This window comes from Bolinopsis microptera, chromosome 7 (assembly GCF_026151205.1).
Source record: "Bolinopsis microptera isolate Bmic1 chromosome 7, MBARI_Bmic_1.0, whole genome shotgun sequence".
Classification (NCBI taxonomy): domain Eukaryota; kingdom Metazoa; phylum Ctenophora; class Tentaculata; order Lobata; family Bolinopsidae; genus Bolinopsis; species Bolinopsis microptera.
Window position 1 is genome coordinate 4,129,986 of NC_087078.1, and position 25,930 is coordinate 4,155,915.

Below are 25,930 nucleotides of genomic sequence, written 5' to 3' on the forward strand. Positions count from 1 at the left end.
TCAGGTGCAACACATGACCCAAAAAGTGTACACAATGATTCCTACCTTGCTAAACTCAGCTCCTACATTAATGTGATATTACCCAATTTCAGACACAATAGTATTCTCGTCAATCTATATGAAACTGGAGCAGAGTTCATGCCAGCTCATAGCGATTCTGAATCATGTATTGTAGAACACTCTGATATTGTAACCATTTCACTTGGTGCGACGAGAACACTGCAAATTAGATCAAACGGCAGCAATGAAGTTGTGGGCTCTGTGCAGCTTCAGCATGGAGATGTCTTCATCATGTCCAAATTGTCTCAGGCTGACTTTCAACATGAGATACTGCCAGACGAAATGTGTGATGAACCCCGGATCAGCATCACCCTAAGACTGATGAAGCCCCCTAGGATCACTCAGTCAACTGAGTTTGGTCTGCGTTCACCGCCCCCACCCATCCCCCATTCAGGACACAAACTGACAGACTCTTCTTCACCTGCACTCTCAGTTTGCAAACAGTCAGCTAAAGCTTCACAAAAGTCTGTCCTATTCATAAGCAGCTCTATGTTCAGGTTTCTTGATGCGGACAAGTTATCATCGTCCACTGTTAGTGCTAGTAAACTGTTTTATCCTGGGGCTGATGCCAAAGTAATGTTAAATAAACTAAAAACTGACCTACACTCTGTTCCATCCCCATCTATTATTTATATTATGACAGGAACTAATAATGTGAACACAGTCTATTTTGGCTCAAAGTCACTGAAGGATGCAGCGGGTGACATTAGTAATCTCTTAAATTATCTCAAGTCAGTGTATCCGAATGCAACAATTAATGTTCTCAATATTCTTCCCAGGAGTACAAAAGGCCGCAATGATGTTGTGGCAGAGCTAAATAAGGTTATTAAGGATATGTGTAGCAAAGATTCTTGTTTTAATTACATTAGCACCCATAATTTATTTAACTATAATAGAAGTGGATTCAGGAAAGAATTTTATTTTGCCAGACCATCTGCAAAAATATCTGATAACTGTCACCTCAATACAAGCGGTGTTATTCGACTTGCTAAATTTCTGAAGTATTGGGCCCATAAGCAAGTTTGAATGTTCAGAAAGATTGTTAACATTTATTTCATCTAGATAAGGGATAATTACACATTGTTCCTCATGTTTATTGAAGTTTTAGAAAGTTTTGTTATTATCTCATACAAATTTGCCAGTTCTGCAATTTATCTTATTCTGACAAGTTTATAGCAGCATAAATTGGAAAAATTTTCATGCTCTCACAGCAGTTCTTGCATTAACCCGTGCATTAGTAAAATCACAGTTTCATACCATGCCAAAAAGCTTGCAGTGGGACATTGCAACATGCAGGGAGGACTAACAGGTATGCCAAAATGTCTTGAAATCCAAGATCTAATCTGGAAAGAGAAATTAGATGTTTTATGCCTGAATGAAACAAATCTTAAGTCGGATATTGACTCAGCCAGTCTAAACCTACCCAAGAATTTTACTTTTATCCGCAAAGACCGTCCTAACGACAATGGTCATGGGGGATGTGGCATTCTCATCAGTGAGCACATAAAGTTTAAAATGATTCAACTAAACTTAGTTTTGCAATATGACCAAATCGAGGCTATTTGGATCCATCTTACAGATTGCAATATTTTCATCTGCTGTTTCTACAGATCTGAGTTGTTTAGTCCTCTTGACAAATTTTTAGATTATATGACAGACTGCATGATGAGTATAGGAAGTAAGAATGTTATTTGGCTGGGTGATGTAAATGTAGACCAAAACAACATCAGCAGTATGAACTATAAGAAATTAGACATTACAATGAAAATGTTTGGAATGGTACAGGTAGTTCAGGATATTACCCGCATTGCTAAACTAGGAAACAGAATCACAAAGACCACAATCGATGTTGTCATAACAAACACTTACTCCAAGTTTCTTGACTGCAAAGTCCTTGATGATTGTATAGGAGATCATCAGGTCGTAAAGTTCATTGTCGATTTCAATGTGCATAAGGCCTCAAAATTCAAGAAGTTACTAATAAGAGATCACAGCAAAATGAATGTTACTGCTCTTAAAGAATTTTTGGAAACTTGTGATTATAGACCAATAATAGATTCAACTAGTCTGAATGATGCAGTTGATGGTTTAAACGAACATATTGATCACTACTATGATCACTTCTGTCCAATTAAACAAATTAAGTGCCATAGTGATTACATCCATAAGCCATCTCCAGAATTTTTAGAAAGTAAGAAATTGAAAGGGAAACTTTACCGTAAATTTTTAACACACAACAAGAACAGACGTATACATCCAAATGGTCTTATACACTGTAATAAATGTGACTCATTATGGATGGCATATAAACGGCAGAGAAACTATTCAACCTATTTGTCTAGAATTAATAGGAAGACTAACTTAGCAACAGAACTGAAAGCCAAGTGTGCCATGAATGATCTAAAGGGTGTATGGAAAACGATAAAGACAGCATCAAATCTGCCTGTTAAAGCTAACAATATCAATAACAATCTTGATGCTGAAACCACCAATAAATATTTTGCTGAAATAGGTCCAAAGATCCAAGCAGAAGTGCAGCTGGAAAATGAAAATGAATTTCTATCTTATCTACAAAATGAGCAGATTGACAACGAGACCAGCTTGAATAGCTTTACTGAAATAACTGAGTCCAATATCTTAGACTATGTGGCAAGTATCCCTTGTAGCAAATCCACTAATGATCATATACCATTGAGAGTGTTTAGACAAATTTTACCTGCATTTATTGCTCCATTAACACATCTTGTAAATTTGAGTTTATCCAGTGGCATCATGCCAAACAGCTGCAAGGTTGCAAAAGTCACCCCAATCCATAAGGATGGTGATACTGAGAATCCTAGTAATTATCGACCAATCTCAATTTTACCGATTCTTGGAAAGTGCATCGAATTTTGTGTGAACTCCCAACTGACTCAATATCTTGATGAAAAGGGAATACTTTCAGAGCATCAATATGGTTTCCGTAAAGATCACTCTACAACTTATCTCATGTTAGATCTGTTTGATCGTATATTTACTGCTAAGAACAGTGCCAAGCATCCTGCAATTATCTTCCTGGACATCAGAAAGGCATTTGATACTGTTAACCATGATATTCTCATTCAAAAGCTGAAGCATTATGGAATAAAAGATACTGCATTGAGCTGGTTTAGGAGCTTCCTCACAGATAGATTACAGCAAACTAGAGTTGGGAGTAGGATAAGCAGTTTACATTCATTGAACTCTGGAGTGCCTCAAGGAAGTATATTAGGACCAATTCTATTCAGCATTTTTATCAATGACCTGCCTAATGCATGCCTATTTTCTAAACCTTATCTATTTGCTGATGACGGTGCATTATATTTTGACAATATATCTAGAGGAAACTATGGTAACATCAAACAAGAGTTGAAATTAGTTATCAGATGGCTTCAGGCTAATAAACTATCCCTGAATAATGAAAAAACAAAACTAATGATCCTTGACTCTAAGCCTAACCTTGATGCCATCCTTGTTGAAATTTGTGATGACCTTACTTTGGTAATCTGTGAAACTAAATCCCATAAGTACCTTGGACTTATAGTTGACAGCAGATTGACATTTAATGAACATATTGATAACATTAAGAAAAAGATATCCAAAAGAATTGGTGCTATGTATAGATCAAAAAAACTTCTCCCTCTTAAGTTCAGGAAGATGTTTGCTAATGCACTTATGTTGCCACATTTTGACTACTTAGACACCATCTGGTCAAGAACATATAAAAAACGACTAGGAGAGTTAGATATCATGTACAAAAAGGTTGCTAAAATAGCCCTAGATGTAAACATCAGAGAGAGGTCGGTTAATGTATACAAAAATATGGGATGGCTTCCTCTCCATTTGAGACGACAGGTTCATCTTAGCTCATATATGTACCGTATAATCAATGAAACATGTCCAAAGCATTTTATCGGGAAATTCTCGTATATTTCTGGTGGATCACGTGAGGCAGAAAACTGCAATCTTTATACTCCTAAATCAAGATCTCACAAGGAGTTTAACTATCTAGGAACTAAGGCCTGGAACATATTACCAAAGTCCCTTAGAGAGTGTGACGACGTTAAGAAATTTTCTAAGTTATACAAAGAAACTCTTATGAATATGGTGCTAACTGATGAGAATTACCAAGGGGATAACTCTTACGATAAATTCATGATCCCACCCAACACTAGCCAATGTATCTAGGCAGTTATGTTATTTCGGTTAAGTTATCTCAGTACATAAGTGAATCCAATCTATCCCCTGCAATCAAAGTATTTCCATGCCTATTAAGCTATTACAGGAAATTAGGAACATCAGTGGAAAGGTGCACTGTCAATCATTATTGCTCCATACCTCCAGTCCTCCTGTTATGTGCAATTCTCACTGCTATATATGCTCCTCATTTGTATCAATTATATTGATGCTACATTGTTATTGAATATGAAATAATTTTCAACCGTATTAATTTATTAACTTATTGTAAATAGCAAGTTTGACAAAGGGATTACGTTTATTTTACCTGGAGTTCGTTTAAGTTTAGTATTGTAAATAGTTAATTTGACGAAGGGAATACGTCTATTTTACCCTGAGTTATGTTTTAGTTCAATCTTGACACAATTTTAAAATTATAATTTAATTATTTTATATATATGTATTGTCCATAACTAGGGTGGCCTGCTAACAGAACCATGATCTGCCTTGATTCATCCTTCAGCACAGAGAAAAGCTCCTTTTTATACATTATGATTACAGAGGATCTGATATTTAGATATATATTGCTGTGCTGTAAAAATTGACTTTATTTATTTATTTATTTTATTTTATTCATTAGACACTGTAACACTCTCTCGTGTGCACTTAGTAACACTGTAACACTCTCTCGTGTGCACTTAGTAACACTGTAACACTCTCTCGTGTGCACTTAGTAACACTGTAACACTGTGTAAACGTGCACTTAGTAACACTGTAACACTGTGTAAATGTGCTCTTAGTAACACTGTAACACTGTAAATGTGCTCTTAGTAACACTGTGTGTATGTGCACTTAGTAACACTGTGTGAATGTGTACTTAGTAACACTGTAACACTCTCTCGTGTGTACTTAGTAACACTGTAACACTGTGTAAATGTGCACTTAGTAACACTGTGTGTATGTGCACTTAGTAACACTGTAACACTGTGTAAATGTGCACTTAGTAACACTGTAACACTGTGTAAATGTGCACTTAGTAACACTGTGTCTATGTGCACTTAGTAACACTGTAACACTGTGTGAATGTGTACTTAGTAACACTGTAACACTGTGTGTATGTGCACTTAGTAACTAGTCTACATGGCATGAGTGCAGCATGTAAAGTCTGCACTGTGTATTGCCTGTGTTTCAGGTTTAGTCTTGACCAACTACAACTCTGTTTAACATTCAGGGTAATAATGTTAAATACGTTAAATAATACACGATTTAATACACACATTAGTGTGGTGTAGTAATTATCGTACAAATACAATCTGCATATGATTTTAAATTTTAATCAAATTGTACGATTATAATACTACTATACTATACAACATACGATATACTACGGTGAAAAACACGAAGGGAGTGTGACAGGACAGCAGTAATATGTATTGTGATATTTCTAATGTTCATATTATCAAATATCATGTAGCAGGTAAATGATAACAAGCTAGAATCGGGCAATTCACAAAATGACAAACTGAAAATCTGAAATACATCGAATTTCATTCAGTGGTTGACCGAAATTGAATATTTGTCCCGTCCGTATTTAAAAATCTGTTCTGACTGGGATGGGAAAATTGGGCTAAATTCCGGTCAACCACTGATTTTATATGATTATGAATATTATGGTGAAAATTTCACTATAATATTCATACTCATATAAAATCAGGTGAAATAACGTTCTCTGTTTCACTACTAGTTTAAGTGAAACAGAAAGCTAATTTCACTACTTTGTCGAACAATGAGCACATAAGTCTGAAAAGGTTTAGTCTTGATCGTCTTGACAAAAAAGCTCGGTCTAATAATCCGCAATAACAGTTGCTCTAATTACATAGTTATGCTGCACATTACCATCACATTCCGCAGAAACAATAATCCCATCACAGAGCTACAATAACTACATACCCCGGCCCGCTGTGTTGGGACTATTTAACCAGCAGCTGGTGATGGTATGTGGTACCCAGACTAGCTGGTATGAGGTTAACTGGCCAGGAATGCAGCCCAGGTCTAATATGAGTACCACACAATCATCTCTCTCTCTCTCTCCCTAATGAGCTGTCTCTGATCCAGGCTAATTGCCATTCTCTCTCTCCCTCTCCCCCACATTCAGAAAGTTTCAAGTTTTCTTGCAAATGTTTCCCACTAAATATTTTCATAATCATATGCCCCTAAAAAAGGTCAGCTCTTTGAAAAAAGTCCTCTTTGGCACTAAATTTGCACGCAGATTATCTGCTGATCTGCTGTCTCTCTAGATGTAGGCTCCCCCGTCTCTCTCTGAGGGATTGTATAATGTGTACCGTGCCAGCCCTAACCTGGATCAGACCTCCCCCATAGCACACTAGCTGCTGGCTCAGTGAGCCTCCCAACAGTCAGCACACCTCCTCCCGATACAACCCTCCACCACCACCGCTATAATATAACCACCTGTACCTGATATAATTCATTATTCATTACGCTGGTCGCCACGTATCTCCAAGTATTTGCGTTTTCTAAACAATAGATATTAGAGTGGATGGCTAAGAAGGCGATATTCGTGATTTATACAGGTATGTTAATGAGTAGAATTATAATACATCTAATTATACAGGTAAAAGTAGTGTAGTGATATAGGTCATGACTCATGAGGGAGGGGGGCAGAGGGAGAGTGGGCAAAAAGAGAGGGAGAGAGAGATAGACAAAGAGGGGGGCAAGTAGAGAGAGAGAGAGATAGAGAGGGGTGAGGAGGAGGCAGAGAGAGAGGGGTGAGGAGGAGGCAGAGAGAGAGGGGTGAGGAGGATGCAGAGAGAAGGTTGAGGAGGAGGCATAGAGAGGGGTCGAGCAGAGAAAATGGTTAATGTATGCGGTGGTAAAGAGCTACAGTCGGTTATTACGTGATAGCCACTAAGAGAGACCTGGCTACTTTATTAACTGTAATGTACACATGAAAGAGTGTCGGGACACACGGTACTAGTTCACTTGCACTGGTACTGTGAATTAGTACAGTGTGAGTACATTTCCATGTAATTATACTGGAATTGGAACTTTATTGAAGATTCACCAACGTTACTTATTAATGATCTTAACATTTATACTCCCTATCACTAAAATTAGCTTTGATTAGGTTGAGGGCTGTGTATTTGGTAATTAAATTTAACCCAAGCCTTAAGTCCTATATAATTAAGTCCTATATTAAGTTACATTGTACACGTAAGTACACGTACTACTGTACGTAAGTAAACCTATCCACCGTCCAGCAACAAAACATTTTTGGAGTAAATTTTTTCGGATTATACATTTTTCGGATAAATATATTTAAAAACGTTATTTTTACATTTAGTAACAACAAAGACTATCTACCTTACTCGGGAATATTATAACCGGGATAAAGTGGTGGGTTTTGGAAGATTCCGCCATATTTTTCCCGGTCAAAAATTTTACCAGTCATAAAAAAACCCGCCGACTCAGATTATGGGGTTCCAAGGGGGTGGTGATCATCATATTTTACCTGAAGTCTCATATGTGCTAGAGAAGACTTTTGAAGCAGTGGATGGAGGGCTGTAACTTTATTGGCGGTTGCTACCATAATTTCGTTATAAAAATCACAATTTGGTTATAGAAATCAGTTTTCAGGGTGGACCGTGATTCTCACTTCTCTTGCCCATGAATCAGTGAATCGTAGAGAAGAAAACAATTTATATGTTATAGAAGAAAACGAAAATAATAATAATATATAATAATAATATATAATATATATTATAATAATAATGTCTCTAAAGATTGATCGCTTCTCGTGTGCAGTGTGTAGACTAAAGAAAGAGGGAGTTTTCCCGTTAAAGTAACTTGTGGCCACATCCCGCTAGAAGTGAGTAAACTGTGCCACTATTTCATGGTCCAAGGTGGATTGATTACTGGAGCAGTTGAAGATGCAAAGCCAAGACGTTCCCCAATACCAAGCGGTGGGCAGGAAATTAAGCTCCGGCTGACCTTCAAAGCAGTAGCCCCATTAGCTGACAAAATGAAAGTCTTGTTAAGACAACAATACAACTTCGAATTTGACGGTCAGCAGCTCAGGGGGATATCAATAATGATAATGGCGGGGACATTAGCGATAATGAGAATGAGAATACGCTTTAATGAAGATTTGACTTATTATTGCTTAGATTTATTTTCCTTTAAATAGACGTGTCTTTTTTTTCTATTTCTGAGTAATATCAATAACTGTAAATTGAAATAACTTCTTTAACAAGTAATAAAAACATAAATTTCGGTTGCAAATTTGTTGACCTCTAAAAAAAAACTTGAAAGGTCGGCCACCGGTAAATACATGACCGGGATAATTTGGCGGGTTTTGGGAAAGTCCGCCATATTTTTCCCGGTCATTAATTTTCCCAGTCATAAATTAACCCGCTATAATATTCCCGAGTAAGGTATCTTATTCTGATCATCTATCTAACCTAACCACGACTACTACATACTGCTCACGACTACTACAAACTGCTCACGACTGATGCCCCTAAATAGGGACCCTTGGCTGCCTGCAGTCTACTCTGAGTGCCATTGCGACCTTATAAAGCTTAAATGGTGATGCACTCGGAACAGGACTGAGTAAAAATGTCATTATGACACGTGACACGTAACGTGACAGGACACATGACAGGTAAACTGCATATCTGAAACCACCTGTATCTAGAGAGACTAATATTTGTAAGCCTATATCTATAAGACTGTGTGTGCTCGCTAGAAATGAGATAAGACCCCCGCTAAGAAAAAGTAGATAATCGTCTCACATACTGGACATAATAATAAGTTATATGCTAACATTTTACATTCATGTCATAGAATCTGAGCGTGGTTTGGTATGTTGGAATGTAGGATTAGTGTGCGTTGTTTTGATGTGAAAATGTGGACATATTATACTGTATAATGCGTACAAACTCTACTAACGCCTCAATGCTTCTCACAATATTTGTTATGATACATAAAGCACTTTTAATTACGTTTATCATTATATAGAATATATAGAATATATATTTATATTTTATATAATTAGACTTTATTCTTCTTTAACATTTCCCAAAAGCGCACCATTACTGAAGCAATATAGAGAGCCTCTGAAGTTAGTGTGGTTTCCCAACCTTACACAGCTTTAACACAGCTAGAAATGACATATTGACAGTGAACAGGTGCAATGTAAATCATACCGTTGTCGTTTTCTTAAGTCACGTACAGCTCTTAAAAATATTATGGTGTCTTCTTTCATTCTGTAAGCTGCAACCCAGACAGAAGAATTTTTATGGTAGGAAACAACTGAGCTTCCCATTTTTCTACAGAATTGTATCATTCTCCTCCTAATGTTTTAACCGTCTACCAGCGCAACTTGAGGATTTAACATTATCGTATTGCCTAACACGTGAATACTGAATATACACCTATAAAATAACTAATGAAACTAGAAAGATAATTCCAACGTGTTTTACAAGAGTTACAGCTTCTAGAATTACCATAGAAAATGTATTTACGGGTGTAGGACAGGTAATTGTAGTTGAATATTATGTTAATATATGCGCGTGTATGTACATTAACCTACCCGAGGGCTGGTAGGGTAGTAGACACAGTACAATATACACGTTATCATACGTCTAGACGCGTATACTACTGTCTAGGCTAAGTAGCACGTGGTTAACAGTACAATGTGCACGTCTACTAGCTACCTTACCCTGCACTGAATACCTTACTCTACCTTCCTCCTTACCCTACATGATAGGTTTAATAGCAGCCACGCCAATACACCTTCTAGAAGGAATCCCAGGAATGAGGTTTTGTGTGTGATCAGAGACAGAATACTTGTGGAGTACATCACATAGGTCACATAGCTGGTCACAGTGTTTACAGGGATCAGTCTGATAAGCAATTACCAAGTAAATCAGGAGGGAGTGGCTGCCTACTCCGCAAGCAATTAGCGTGTTATTAGTTGTAATCTTAATTACTAGATCCAGTACACACCACTAACTAGCGAACAGTGTACTCGTCAGTTCGTCTCTTCTCTCCGGGAATGTCACGTGGTTTTAGTACACAAGGTGACATCACCAAAATATCACTTACAACAATGCATATTTGCTGATCAATACCTCCAGCCGTCAGGTGTAGTTTATTTAAATGTACCATTGTTCGTCTCACACAATACATAAGTAGCGGAGTTTGCCGGAGTCACAGTAATAAGTGCAAATGAGAAGGAGACACGCCTTGTTTAATGGTGGAGACAAGCGATTGTGATCAGGAGGATTATATATGTACTGCAACTAATCATAATTATATAATTATATACTGCAACTACTCATAATTATATATAATTATATACTCAGCGGTATTATTATACGACTAACTTTAACCTTGGTTAAATATAATAAATTGTATAATAATTTTGGTTTGCTCAGAAATTGATGCGAGGTAAAGGTTACAGTTTAGTATTTAGGATTGTCTAGTTAAGTTCATAACCTTAAACCTGACCTTAATTGTTACTATAATTATTTTTAAAGTGTATATAAATATTTAACACACACAATTAGGGCGTTCGGGGCGTATTTAATGAGATAGCAAGAAATCATCATGTTATCAACAATTCTTAATGATTTCGTCAAGTATGATATCAACTTTCAGCTATAATCTCTGTAGCAGAGTAAATATTTTAATTAATGTAAAAAACCTATTAAATACGTTAATAGGGGATACTTCACGACCACCCACTAAACATTGTCACTGCTACAAATATCTCCACCTTAAATGGATCTCATTAATCTGGTTCTGATGTCTTTCAGTGCAGTTTTTAAATTAATCAGTAATGATTAAATGATAGAGTCTGTGACCATGATGTCATTTCTTTTTATGGACCACAAGGAAACATGTGAGCATTGCATTGGTTGGCCAATAAGCCATAATACTCTTAGGTACCTACTTATATCATATAACTTATATTTAAAAGGTTATGCTATTTAAGGTCCGGCGTAAATAATAGAGTACGTTACGTGGTGACGCTTCATACCGAGGAGACACCCCCGCCCCCACTGTATACCTTTAAATATCTGTATACTACACCATGATCTAGCTTGCAAAGTGAGGTTATATGAGGATTAATAAGAGGTTTACCGAGTAACATATATGACGTGATATTATCATTAGTGAACATTGTAGACACCTTTAGTCATTACCATCTTATTAATTCTACTTAAGGTGCCTGCGTGGTGTAAATTGGTAAATGATATCATGGTTTTAAATATTTGGCACCATGATTATTATTTGTGGTATTTCAAATATTCAAGATGATTTAATCTAATGAGGCTAGGCAGGCTTTAATAATGGTGGAATTACCCTTGCAAGGCCCCCAGGATAATACAAGTGATACTAGAGGCTGGATTTAAGCCTTCAGATGTTGCTGAGTCGCATTGAATGATGTAATTTGGACAATCCAATAAAGATTTGACGAGTTTGATCAGAGAAAACAACAACACGAGATGATGTTAAACCGAAAAGGGATAAAAATTTGTAGCTTAACCGACAAATTCCGATATTATTTACACGTGATAAGAAACTAACTAATAATTGCTTTTCGTTTGGAACTAAAATACTCTTATACTGTAGTATACTGTTGTTTAATGTTTATACTTTTACGAAAAACTTCCTAACCCAAACACTCTTCTATTGTTTCGGTGTGGGTTATGAAAATGAACTAACCAAAATACTCTCTTATTGTTTCGTTGGTAGTTTTGTAATTGAGCATCCTGACAATGATCTTGCGGTCGTCCGCACCCTCAGATTCAAAGTAGGGGTCATCTGTACCTCCTGATGCCATGCTGAGTGGAGGAAAGTAGTTAATAGTTTTAATAGTAATAGTTAATAGTACTATGTTTACAGTTCAATACAATGTAGATTTACTGAAGGGGTATCCTTGTAAGATTCTCCATCTTTTAGCGGATACCCCTCCTGGCCTCCTCATTTAACCCTCAATCAAGTTTCCTAACATCCGGCTGAGTCAACCGAGGAGATCGCATAGATCCAATGGATCCTTAGCTACTTCCTAGACTAAGTGGAGTAGTATTTGTTACGACAAAAATATTACTGACGGTAAAGATCGGGCTTAGTGAATCTATGTATAACGATGGCACTTCAAGACCGATCCCAGATAAGAATTCGAATTAAACTTATCACAATAAAACTGCAGGATAGCTTAAAAGTAAAAGATAAAACAATTAGAGTTAAATAATAAGTTATATCATACTTTATTAATCAGTGAAGAAAGCAATATTACACTTCAAACAATTTAGTCGTATGATAAAGGATTTCGTGATTACAATACTCATGCACATGTGTGAGTGAGCGCTATTATACTATGTATCATTACTCGAGATTATTATATAATTTACTGCTATCAAATTCCCTTACAGAAAATGATTACCCATCCCAATCATTTCAAGGAATGATTAGTGTGAATATTAGGGGACTGACTAGTGCAGTGTAGCCATGGCAACTGATCGAGGGAGTACTGTCAACTGACTATATAATATAGTCTGTATTTATACATGCAAATTGCAAGGTGGACCAGAATTTACAACAATATTCTATGTGTAGATTATGTTCATTGTTGAATCTCTGTCAAGGCAATTGTAGCTGTTTTCATTGTATACCTCTCATAATATCTTAATAGTAAATTCTGGGTCACCTTCTCAATTACTGACCAGTCTGGGGCAGGCAAACAATCAAAGCATTTAAAACAAACAATTATCGATACTATTATTATGATAAATATATATTTCTGTTTCAAATATCAAACTTGAGAACAAGCAGGAAATAAAACTGTACTTAGGCTCTTAGGTTCGTCTTGATAGAAATATTAAATCATAACTTAGCGTTCAGTTAGACAAACACACACTCATGGCTACATACTGAATTTGACAGCAAAACTCAACTAGATACAAACTACAAAATGATAGATCAACATAATAATAATGTTTAAATATTCTCTACGTTTGAAGTCGGAGGATGTGTTTGTCCTCCTGGTAAAGGATCTCTTGCTTGGCCCCACACTGACTGACCCTGGCCACCTCCACTCTATTATCAGGAGGGGCAGAGTGTTCAGTCTGTCTGATCATGTGATCGAGCTGCTGTTGAGGGGCTAACTCTTCAGGGGCGTCCCTGCAGTCCTTTCTCCACCGGGACCTTCTGTTCTGAAACCAGTTCTTGACTTGCTCCTCGTGCAGACTCAAGTCAGTGGCGATTATCTGTCTTTCACTTGCTGATAGATATTTTTTGTCGTCAAAAACTTTTTCAAGATCTTCTATTTGTGTGTCTGTGAAATGAGTTCTTGGTTTTCTTGGACGTTTTTTCTCGAAAAATAAGGAGTTATTTGTTTTTCCATTGATATTCATCCGGGCATGTTTTATTACACCAGAGTTGAGGAGAAAATCAATTCTGTAGGGAAGAGGTTTGTGAGGGTCGTGCTGAGGGGGTGGTGGCAGGGGACAAATTTCTTTTTCTGATTCTTCTTTTGATCGGTTCTCTGAGTATCGCTTACTGCCTGAACTGGAACTGGTGTTATAGTTCCCAGTGTTCATACAATTGAAATCATTCTGGTTTGACTCAGTTTGCACAGCTTGGTCATAGTTCATAACATGTGCTGAATCTACTAACATAACTCTAGGCATGTCATGATCTGTGAAATGCTTGCAATGCTTCGGATCTGTAACTCCATTTGATTTGCAGGATTCACAGATTTGTTTCTCGTTTAAGTTTGCATTGCACTTTGGAGTGTGCTCCCAGTGTTCTATTAGGTGATCTGGTGTTTGAAACAAGCTCCCACAGCCAACACAAACGTGGCAAGAGTTGTAGGGATAGAGGGCATGAGCAGGAGCAACTGGAAGCATTTTCAAATAGGATTCATTCTCTTTAACATCACAGTCTTTAGACAAGTGATTGTTCACCTTAGTTACCTAGACATTAATTGGTAAGTTTCTCAGAGTAAAAAGTAATAGATACAATAAAAATGATGTTGAATCTATTGACAGTTACAGTGCTGCAAATTCTAGCAATTGTGATGGGTAATCCGGAATACATTCCAACTAAAAATATTGATTAAAACTATGTTTAATCCACATCCCAAGTTTTCTGCTTTTTACAAGCTCGTACACTTTAAAGTGACCCTGCAGAAGCTCAAGCTGCATAAAATATAATTATCTCATCTTTACTGCAAAATAAATTATCCCCCCCATTGCATGAGTGTTGATACAGAAATGTAGCACTATGGGGACCTCTTGAGAAATGCAGATTCTACATATTATAATGTCTATAAATCAAACCTGATGTTCATATGAGAGAATTTGTTGGCCATCATCTATACTGTCGTCACTCTCTGCCATGGCATTCTGAAGGAGAATCATGAAGTAATAATTAAACTTTTTTGTAAGCTGTCAATCCATATTACCATAAGAACGACAAATTTAGTCTACCATAAATTTAGTCAAACTTTTGACTAAAATTGTTGTAAACCAAATTTCATGAGACTAAATTTTAGAGGAGACCAAAATTTCAGTACAGCATATGACATGAATATTATTGAGCTTACATTGTTTATAATTAATATAATGACTTCACCGTTCCTACTGCTGAACTACTTTGTTGGGAGGAAAGACTGTTGTGGGAAAAAAAACTAGCTAAATAATGGAAAAATCAAATAAATGGAATGGAAAATGGTATCAAAAAGTCGAAAAATGTGACTAAAATTGTTGTAGACTAAAAAGATTTGCGAAATTTGCGACAAAGATTATGGTAACAAAAATGATGGTAATAATAATAATAATTATAAATTAATGTTATTTTTATACAGCACCAAAAGGTTAAATAATTTAAATTTAACCCTTATGCTCAGCTGTAAATGATACCTAAATGACAGTAGAGATCATGCATCTCGCCTTGGACAGGAGTAAAAACGGAAGTTTATAGCTGCAAGTAAAATCCTGACTAAATAAGGCAGATACACCTAACAAGAAGATATCCAAGAAAGGTTAGCAGGTTTTCTAACAAAACATAGATGATGACCACCAGAAATCTATGTATGAGACTCATCAGACTAACAAAATGATATGCAAGATAATAAAGATGAAATCATAAAATATTAAAATTTCTTTAAGAATATATAGAACTCCAAACATACAAACAATCTGAATACTTCAATATACAATACAAAATTATTAAAAAAGCTTACTGCAGAAGAGTAACTGACGTTACAGAAAATCTAATACAGTCATGTCAAATAATCTGGGCAACATACAAGTCTAGAGACGGTGAAATAAACAGAGTGAAATAAACATGGTAACCAAAATTATGGTAACCAAATTTGTTGTGAACCAAATTTATTGGCCCTAAGGTATATTGTTAACAGTACACTCCGTTGTAACTTACAGTTTAACTTGCTGTTTATTGCAACCTACCAATGACCACTAACCAGTCATGAGTCATGTGTGGTTGTCTCTCCTCGGAGGGGTGCTGCAATTGCCATCAAGACCTTGTCTACTGCATGGTAAAGACCCATAACAACAACTACACCAGGATATTTTGGATCTACAACTTGCCTTAAACCAGAGGAACCCTATTGAATGTCCATGACGAAGTCTTGATGGAGTCTACCACTAAGATTGGCCAATGAAAGTAGGATAATTTAGACATAATTTAGACATAACATGACGTGTAGCGCGGTGTAGTACTGGAACTGGGAAGGTGACTGTGGTTGTTAGTTTACACTAGTTTTGTGTGCTGTGTTTTGTTGGAATCCCCTGCTGTCGTGTTTGAAGTTGTTCTTTTGTAACTATTATTATTTTTGTTTATCGTAGCTTTATGAACGTAAAACTTTATGAACGTATGATTTTTGGTAATTAAATTATTAATATATTTTAGGAGAAAAGTGAGGGAAAGATGATAGTTTGGCCAGTAATACTTGTATAAGTCGCCAATGCACAATCTAAAGTTTGTGGACCTCAGTTAAGCCTTTCACTTGTTAATAAAGACTGTTATTCTAAAAAGGGAACACTATTACAAGATTCAAAAATCGTAATTTCAAAATCACCAAGGGTTAAATGCAGTGGTGTAAGGAAGAGGGGGGTGGGGGGTTGCCATCAAGAAAACAACAAATTTTTAAAAGAAAACAACAAATGTTTACCTTACAAGACATATTTATGTTCAACATAATTCCGGAGACCTAAATGATTTGGGAACGACAATATGGGCTTTTATTTCCCGAAAACCGCCACATTTCGTACCCCCAAATTAAATCATCTCATTATTTTACAAAAATGAAACCCAATATTTGAGAAAATTAAATACAAAGATCTTCTCTGGTCAGCTGTTTCATCTTGCAATCAATTTCTCTGGAGCCTTTGAAAGTTAGCCTAAACTTAACTTCTAATCCTCCAGACGGTTCTGGAGACAGACGGTGTCTGTTATCTTCCACTTCTCCAGAAACTTGATCACTGTGGCCAATATAGTAGTGACATTTGTGCTCTGCTTTAGCATCACTTGACTATTTTTTTTTAATTGTTTGTTCAGGCCATGACCTTATAGTCAGCCAATTGGCCATTGCTGAAATTGAATTACAACTATTGTGTACTCAATAAAGTAATTATCACCTTTGCATACTTTTAAAAAAATATAGTAGTGACAGAGCTTGCTTACTTTTAATGGAACGTGTCCAAAATCATTTTAAAATCAATTCATGATCCAATACTAGTGTTCATTTGCTTGATGAATAATAATTGAAACTTACTATATTGATAGTATATTGATAGTCATAGTTAAGGAAAATATGTGACAAATAATTTGGGGAAAATTATGTCGGTGACCTAAATTTTAGTCCGCAAATATGGTGTTTTTTTCGAAAAACCACCAACTTTCGTACCATTTAAATATGTCTGCTAAGGTATTTAAATCAGTCATCACCAATCATGAACTTGAGCAGCCATCCACAAAATAAAAGCGGCCGCATTTCTTATTATTTAAATCAATTATAGCAACAATTTTAGATACTTAAAAATACTCCATCACAACGGGTATTGTGACTTGAACTATTCAGTTGTTAAGTAGATTAAGATTAATGAAAAAGGCCCTGGAGTGGGGGGAACCAATTCATGTAACGTTACTGGGCCGCGCTCAGCCTGTCATTCCGCCTTGTTTAACAACATTAAAGCCTGGGGTCCCCAGGTAAATGTAACGTTATGCCACTGGTAGGGATGGGTGACTGGTTTGAAAAATCGTAAAGAAGAGAATTTAAACACTATACATAGCAATAGCTACTATACTGCCTAACTATATAATTAGGCACCCTAAAATTTTTAAAATTTATAAAATTGTGAGAAGGGGTAGATTGGATTGATTGGGGAAGATGTTAATTATTGATTTTCGGGGTCGTTATCCAAATTCTGGAAAGTGCAAAAATGCATCAGGCTTCCTTTAAATATACAATCTAAATTTCTTTACTGTAGCTGATAATTTTATTTTAGATTTGACTGTTGTAAATGGAACATGGAATAGAAGTTCTCTCAAGAATATTGCTGTTTTTTCCTAAATAGACTCATGAAAGTAAATAGATAAATATATAAGCCTCCCTAGTAAAACTTTAAAACCACTGGTCTCACACTTCAAAATTAATTACATACGTTGCATGTCACTGGACTCTTTTTCGATGTTTCTACTGTTAACTGTTAAGTGCATAAGAAAAAGAGACAAAATTAAAGAAAGACAAAATTTGTATTTACCACAAAACAATCAATACCAAATACATAATGTTATATTCATAAACAAATTCAAGTTTCAATTTCAATTTCAACCATAAGTACAGCACGCCGCGCACGAGCGTTCTAAATCACTCTACAGTCGATCTTCGAGACTGTTCTAAAAGAGCCCCCGACAGTTCAAACCTAATTCAATCGATGTATTTTCGAACGCTGATTCCGAATCACCCCCCATGACATAGGGTTAAAATGCTCCCCTGACGAGATATTGGCGAAAAACTGTCTCGATCACGTGATATGACCGTATAAGGAAGTTAGTCTAATTTCTCGTTAGGGTTAGGGTTTCAGCATATGCTTTTGTTAAGGATTGGGTTAGGGTTAGGGTTGTAGCGCGATGCACTACTGGGTCGCGCGCGCATCAAATAATGCTTCTCGCAACCAATGCTTCGGTAGATCGGCGAGATGCACCACTGTGCCTCACCGAGCTGCGAAGGATTGACATCGTGAATCAAGGTTAGGGTTGGGATCAGATTAAAGGGTTATGGTTTCGAATAGTCGTTCAGGACCAGCTAGAGAACGGGTTGAAAAAGTCACGTGACAGTCGAGTGTAGAGTGATTAATCATCATCCCGCCGCGCACACAGCCACAAATTGTTGAGAAATTCTTTTTTGGGAGTTATAGCTATGGCAAAAAATTTGTTTTGGTCACGTGACAAGCTAGTAAAACCTTAAAAACCAAAATCACGTGATAATTTTTTCGGCGAGCGAATTCAGTAAAAGCCCAAAAACTGTATAATTTCACGCTAACAGTTTCACCTAACCATGTGCTTTCGCGCCACTGTAGTGTTAATACTTTCAACACTACTATATAACAAATAATTTGAGGATGTCCAATATGTCCATGGCTTGCTAAAGTCAACTGCATCGGGGGTACTATGATGGTCCAGGGGGTGCTGAATCAGAAGACTGGCACGCTAACCTGTTAAGAAGTTAAGTAGTTGTAGTGAATAATGTTTCTGTTTGGAAATGTATAACTCCATTCACACCACAATCCACAATTGGACAATTGGACAACCCTGATTAATGTATAGATAGTGTTGAAAGAATTTTGAGCTTAAATCTTGAACCAATACTTCTGATAACTTTTGGGGCTGTGCTCCAAGAACAGGCTGACATATATATGGCTTATGGATTATATTTAATGTATTCTGATTAAATGATAGGGCTTGCCAGTCCAACCACCTCATATTTTTCATACTCACTCACTCTCTTGTCCCATGTGTCGTAGTCCGTCAGTCTGTTCAATTTTTCAATCTTTTGAATCATTTTGACTAATCCAGTTTAAATACACTTTCATTGTTTTCCACAACGGAACATTTGAAATTGCTATCTGCTTTTCTTTCTTTCCAGGGAGTGTGCTGGTTGGACGTGAAGGTGCCCCCTGGATTGCCTGGTACCCCCAATTGCTTCTACGCCATGAACGATACACCCACTGACTCTTCTCAATCTGTTCCGGACCAGACTTCAACTACTACGGTTCCGGATCAGACTACACCTGCACCCACGACTCCTACCATTATGGTGGAAATTGACGAAGTACTGAAGGATGTTGAAAATATAATTCTTTCAGAATACCACGAATCAGAGGAAAATAAAGATTGTAGCAGCCTCCTTAGTTTCTTCTCAGGGTCTACCCCCCTTGACAACTTCCTGTTGACTCACTCGCAGAGCCTGCGCTCAGAGGTAGATATCATTAAGCTCAACATCTGTAACATTCTAAAACTTGATGTGAACAAATTTGCAATCATAACGCCATCTATGGTTAAGAGCTGCCCATCTCTTAAAAAACTCACCTTAGCAGAGGGTCTACTATCCCTGCTTGGCCTTGCAGAAAATGTCTGTGCTGTAATAAGTGGCAAGAGATGTGACCAAGAGGTTAAGTCCCCTTCTTATTTGTCAGCCCCCTCCAGCATTCCAATGGGTCATACTACTTCTAACGAAAGCTCTATACACAAGTCCTTAGAAGATATTCAAACATCCATTAAAAACTTGAAAGACAATGATAGCCACCTTAGGACTCTTGACTCCATAAACACCAAGCTTGCTGAGCTCAAAGTTGATATTAACTGTTTCAAAAACAGCAGATCCTCAAACGTATCCACTCCTGACCTGCCCATGCCTCCTTTTATCATAGGGCCACCAGCAGCCTGTGAAACAGACCATGAACAGCTCCTGCTAGATGCACAGAAGCCTTCAAGTGCAGACGACCCTAAGTCTAAGCACATCATGTCTTATTTACCAGAATTCATTGATACAACCTTGAACTCTCAGCTATTAGATTTCCTTGCTCAACAGAACGATGATTTTGTCAAGAACACAGAAAACGGGCATGGAGTTATAAGCTTTGGTGAACGATATGATTACCCCGGGGCAAAAGCTGCTAAGCCCATATCAGAAGACCTGCCTGAAGTTCTTGCTGAACTTGCCTCAAGGATAAAGAAGCTTTGCCCTGAAACAGTTATTAATCAATGCCTGATCAACCGGTACAATGATGAGAGCAGTTTTCTCCCTAAACACTCGGATAACGAGAACTCGCTTGTGCATGATAGTTCGATTTTCACTGTATCGTAACTAGGAAGCCAGTGTTCAGTTAAGTTCTCAATGAAAGGATCAGAAAGTGGGGAAGTCATTGAGACAATAGAGGGACGCAGTCTATATATCATGAGCAAGCAGTCTCAGTTCCTCTGGGACCACAGAATAGATAAGAGCAGTGAAAGGAGGGACGTGAGATTCAGTATAACGTTCCGCTACGTGAGCAGCAGTAGCAATGCAACATTGATTATTGGTGACTCAAATACCCGGTTCCTCCGATTTGGTGCTGGAAAAGGGACATTCGGTCACAAACTGCCTGGAAAAAGACTTGAATGCTTCACAATAGATCAGTTAGACCCTGCCCTTTGTGTAGGATATAAGAATGTTGTAGTACACTGTGGTGTAAATAATATTAAGAGGGGAGGGGGTGATGTTAAACACTGGGCTAATGAGCTGACGAAGAAGCTCACGAATATTTGTGAAATTTGTCCTTACTCTAAAGTTATAGTTTCACCAATCCTACCAACTAGGTCCTCCTGGCTAAATGAGAGAGCCATGGAGTTTAATAGTATATTGTTTGGGTACTGTAATACCAACGCTAGAATAGGAAATTTAGATTTTGATAGTTTTGTCGATGAGGAGGGTCTACTGAACAAACAGTTTTGTAGGTACAAGAAGCCGGATGACCCAATCCACCTGGGGTCAAGCGGTATCTTCAAACTCTCCCGGGCAATTGCCCATAAGATTCTAGGTAGCCCCGTTGATGGGAGGTTGTTCAGTGATGTTACCAAGGCCCAAAATAGATTTTCCCCACGTTCTCGTAGATCTGTAATCCAGTCATGGTAGTCAAACTGATATGCGAAATCTGCTGCTGTTGCGATAGACCTGTGCGTGCTGGACATCCATTTTTGATTTGTCAGATGTGTGACAAAATAATGCACAAAAAATGTAAAACTGATGATAACATAACCAAATTTCGAGATGCAACATACTGCAAAATATGCACTGATGCCAATGATATTGTACGGTACAACCCTTTCTACCAAGCTCCACACTTTGCAAACAATGGCCTCATTGATGATGAGCCAGTTAATTATATTGAATCTATCTACAATAGCTCAAAGATTCTTGAAAATTGCAAAACATTCTCCATAACTGAGTTGAATGCTACCGTCCTACCTAAAAATTCAGCTAAATATTTGTCCAAATTATTCCTAAATATTGATGGAAATGCATCAAACTTGGACAACATTGCAGTTGAGCTGTCTTGTATCGACCACAAATTCTCTGTTATCGGTCTTGCAGAAACAAATACTAATCCCGAAAATGGAACTCTGTATCAGCTTAACGGATACTCCTCCTGTTACCAATCACGTTATTTTTGTCAAAAGAAAAACCAGTTCAAGGGTAAAGGATCAGGAGTGTGTCTTTACCTGCACAACTCCTTTAACTTTAACAAAATCCCTGGCTTATCTCTCTGTAATGAACACATAGAATCACTGTTCGTATCCATCACTAGCTTGCAAGACCCAACTGTTGTAGGGGTTATATACCGTCCCCCAAACGCATCACTTGAACTGTTCAACGAAGCATATGAATGTATTCTCTCAAAACTGAATGGCAAAAAAGTATATATTCTTGGTGATTTCAATATAAACATGTTGAAGGACCCATCTCCATCAGAGGACAAATTCCAAGAAATAATATTCAACAACGGCTTCATACCAACCATATCAGTACCAACTCACCAAATGCCTGGCTGTTCCAGGACCTGTATTGACAATATCCATACCAATGTAGTAGATCAAACCCTTATTTCTGGTGTGATATCTGACAAGATCTCCCACCATCACCCTATATTCACTCTTATTGAACTTTCCCCTGACTCTGTGCCAACACCTGATTCATCAGACAAAATTACTATACACTACGACTATAGTAATGCTAACTTAGAAAAGCTCTGTCTTGAAATAGAAAACGATGTAGATAGGTTCCACCACAGCTGTAACACATTTGATTCTTTCATGCAGTTATTTCAAGAAAAGATAGATTTGTCTTGCAAACTTCTAACTCCTAGAACCACTAAACGTAACAGCATAACCAACCCTTGGATTACCCAGGGCCTAATTAATTCCATCGATAAGAAAGCTAGGTTGTATTTCGAATGGAAGAAGACTTGTACATTAAAACTACCTGACGGGGACCCAAACAAGCACATCTACTACAAGGAATTCGACAAAGGTCAATAAATATGGCAAAGGCTATGTGCTATACTCAAAAATTCGAGAAGTACAGCATGAATTCGAAAAAGACTTGGGAAGTTATAAATGAACTCCGTGGTAAAAATTTGTCTAGATGTAAGGACGATTTTGTCATAGATGGCCAGAGAGTTACTTGCAGACGAATAATTGCTAACAAATTTTGTGAATATTTTACATCTCTTGCAAGTAATCTCAATAAAAATGTATTGTCAAACAATAGTATTTCTCTGGAACCAGTAGAATCATTTGCTCAGTTCATGTCTAATTCAGTATCTGACTCCATATACCTAGAAGAAACTAATGAAGACGAGATTGTCGAGGTCATCAGAGATTTTCAAAATGGCAAGGCGAGTGACATACCTATAATCGTTGTAAAAAAATCGGCAAAGCTCATTGCTGGTACCTTGGCCAGGCTTTACAACACATGTATACAAAGTGGTACATTCCCAAGTATATTTAAAACTGGTAAAGTTATTCCTATTTACAAGAAAGACAATAAGGAATGCATTGAAAATTATCGGCCTGTATCAATATTACCTTTATTTGGAAAAATCTTTGAGAAGATCATTTACAAACGCCTTTATAATTTCTTCACATCTAAAGGTGTACTAACAGACTCACAGTTTGGATTTAGAAAAGGCCATTCTACCACTCATGCTCTACACAAATCTATAGACTCCGTTACAAAGTCTCTGGCTAGCAATAAACATGTCTTGGGCATATTCATTGACTTGAGCAAAGCCTTTGACACCCTTGATCACAATATTCTTCTAAGCAAGTTAAATTCCTACGGTATTAGGGGTTCAGCACTTACCTTACTTAAAAGCTATTTGACTAACAGAAAGCAGTATGTTATGTATAACGATGTACCATCAGTAACAATGGACGTGAAATTTGGAGTACCACAAGGGTCAATTCTTGGGCCACTACTCTTCCTACTGTATATGAACGATATAGTAAACTGTTTTTCAGACAGTGAGGTGAAATTTGTACTTTATGCTGATGACACTAATATCTTCATATCAGGACCATCTAGAGAAGCAACATATAAAAAAGCCAACTTAGTACTTAAACATGTCTCGATCTACATGAAATGTAATCTACTTCATATCAACATGTCCAAATGCTGCTACATACATTTTAAACCTGCCTCTGAATATGATGACACCTGTGCGCGGACTAGACCATTTGCTAACCTGCTAGATGAATCTAGATCAATATTCATCGATGGTAAGGTTATCACTAAAGTCAAGGATACCAAATTCTTAGGTGTTGTTATAGATAGTAAGCTAAACTGGACTGCCCACATGCACTACATCCGTAAAAAGCTGCGGACCATGACTGGTGCAATCTGTAGAATCCGGCACTCTATACCTGCTGAACTATACTTGAAAATATATAATGCTCTTTTTGAATCACATCTCAGTTATGGTATAAGTGTTTGGGGTGTTGTCATCAAGGAACGGTCCAATGACAGTCTTTTTATCACTCAGAAGCACTGTATAAGGATCCTTTTTGGTGATCTCGACTCATATCTAGATAAACAATCAACATGTGCAAGAACTAGACCATATTGTATGCAAAGATTAGGCCATAAACATTTTGAAAAGGAGCATACAAAACCCATTTTTAATAGACTAAAAATTCTTACAGTTCAAAACTTGTTCAAGTACCATTGCATTTCAGAATTCTCTAAGATTACCAAGTACCACTGCCCATACTCCCTTTATGAGGCCATCAACATTTCAAACCGTACAACGAGTTTAACGGTTATTCTTCTTAATAAATCAAATACTTTTTTGTTCACTGCAGCCAAGCTTTGGAACACTGTTCATAAAAAAATTCTAACCTCAAGCAATTGCCTAGAAACTTCCATTAACTTGATAAAATTGAGAACCAAGGCACTATTATTACAAGTACAGGCTGCTGATTTAAAAGATACTTGGAATCCAAACAATTTTAAATTGCAGTAATCTATTCTTATCGCAGCAGCACACACTTAACACACTTAATATTACTATCATGATTGTATTATAGACTGAAAAGCTCTCAGATCAATTTTGGGCATTTTTAACCGCTTGTTGTAATGTTTTTAATTATTTAATATCTTAACTTAACTAAATTTTTATTCAGATCGAATTAACAAATAATATTTGATAATTTATTTGATAGTTTAGTCTGATATTGATATTGACTATATTGATATTGTTATTATTGAATGAAGTTAACTCCAGACGTACATAATGTTACTTCTTTTAACAAAGGGACTTGGAGTATAAACGACCAAGTTAGCATACATTTTCAACCAACCAAGAATTCTGGAGGCAAAGGTGGGTGCGTAAACTTTATGGTCTGTACTCTCCGATCCTGTATCACCCAGGATTCTTTTCGACGTTTTTGGTAAAAGGTATATACCTTCTAGTCAATCTCTTGCTACTCCAAGTCCCCCAAGATTTCTAAACTAAAGTTCGTCCTAGTTATATTATATTATATAAAATATATTTTTTGTTTGCTGTAACTGATACTAAATAAAATTGTTGTTTTCCTGAAATTGTTGTTTTCCTGCTTGTTTCACAAGTCTTTTTACCGCCGTGAGGCGGGCGCGCGCTACTGCAAGCGCAAGGGCTCTGGATAGAGCAACTAACAGTTTGTATTCTCTGCATGGATGATAGTACTCCGTAATAACTACTATACATGAAACTTCAAACTTAAGACTTGTATTACTAAATTTCGCGAAATGTATTTTTGATTGTTCTATGCACACGAAGCAAATATTTGAAATTCAATCAATGTAAAATAAAGAGTTATCAGCGTTTTAATATAAAGTAAAATACGCAGCCCAGGTCAAGCATATTTTACAGAAAATTAAATTTTGATAACATTTTATTTTTTGAATTGTTTCATGTTAACATTTGCCCTTTCAACACGCACATTATTATTTTTGCTTCAAAGCCAATTTCGAAGAAAAATATTTTCATGCTTTGCTTTGCAAAGAAAAAATAAATTCAAAGTTTGTTTTTTAAACTCGCCA

General features: G+C 36.8%; 2 protein-coding genes across 2 annotated transcripts in view; both read right to left on the reverse strand.

The window, feature by feature from the left end:
- The window catches only part of LOC134818978 (alpha-actinin, sarcomeric-like), a 136,659-nt gene that overhangs the window by 98,025 nt on the left and 12,704 nt on the right, over window positions 1–25,930 (reverse strand). The gene's annotated exons all lie outside the window — the stretch shown is intronic.
- Window positions 12,496–14,808, reverse strand: LOC134818980 (uncharacterized). The gene is made up of 2 exons (XM_063828721.1): window positions 14,625–14,808; window positions 12,496–14,258 (listed from the first exon to the last, which is right to left on the reverse strand). The coding sequence occupies exons 1-2, from the start codon at window positions 14,703–14,705 to the stop codon at window positions 13,293–13,295; spliced, it is 1,047 nt and encodes a 348-aa protein (XP_063684791.1). The 5' UTR covers window positions 14,706–14,808; the 3' UTR covers window positions 12,496–13,292.

Excerpts from the sequence above, each read along its gene's own strand:
- LOC134818980 (XM_063828721.1), bottom strand. The coding sequence starts at position 14,705 with ATGATTCTCCTTCAGAATGCCATGGCAGAGAGTGACGACAGTATAGAT. Across the intron at positions 14,259-14,624 it reads TTCTCTCATATGAACATCAG|GTAACTAAGGTGAACAATCA; the intron begins GTTTGATTTATA and ends ATTAATGTCTAG.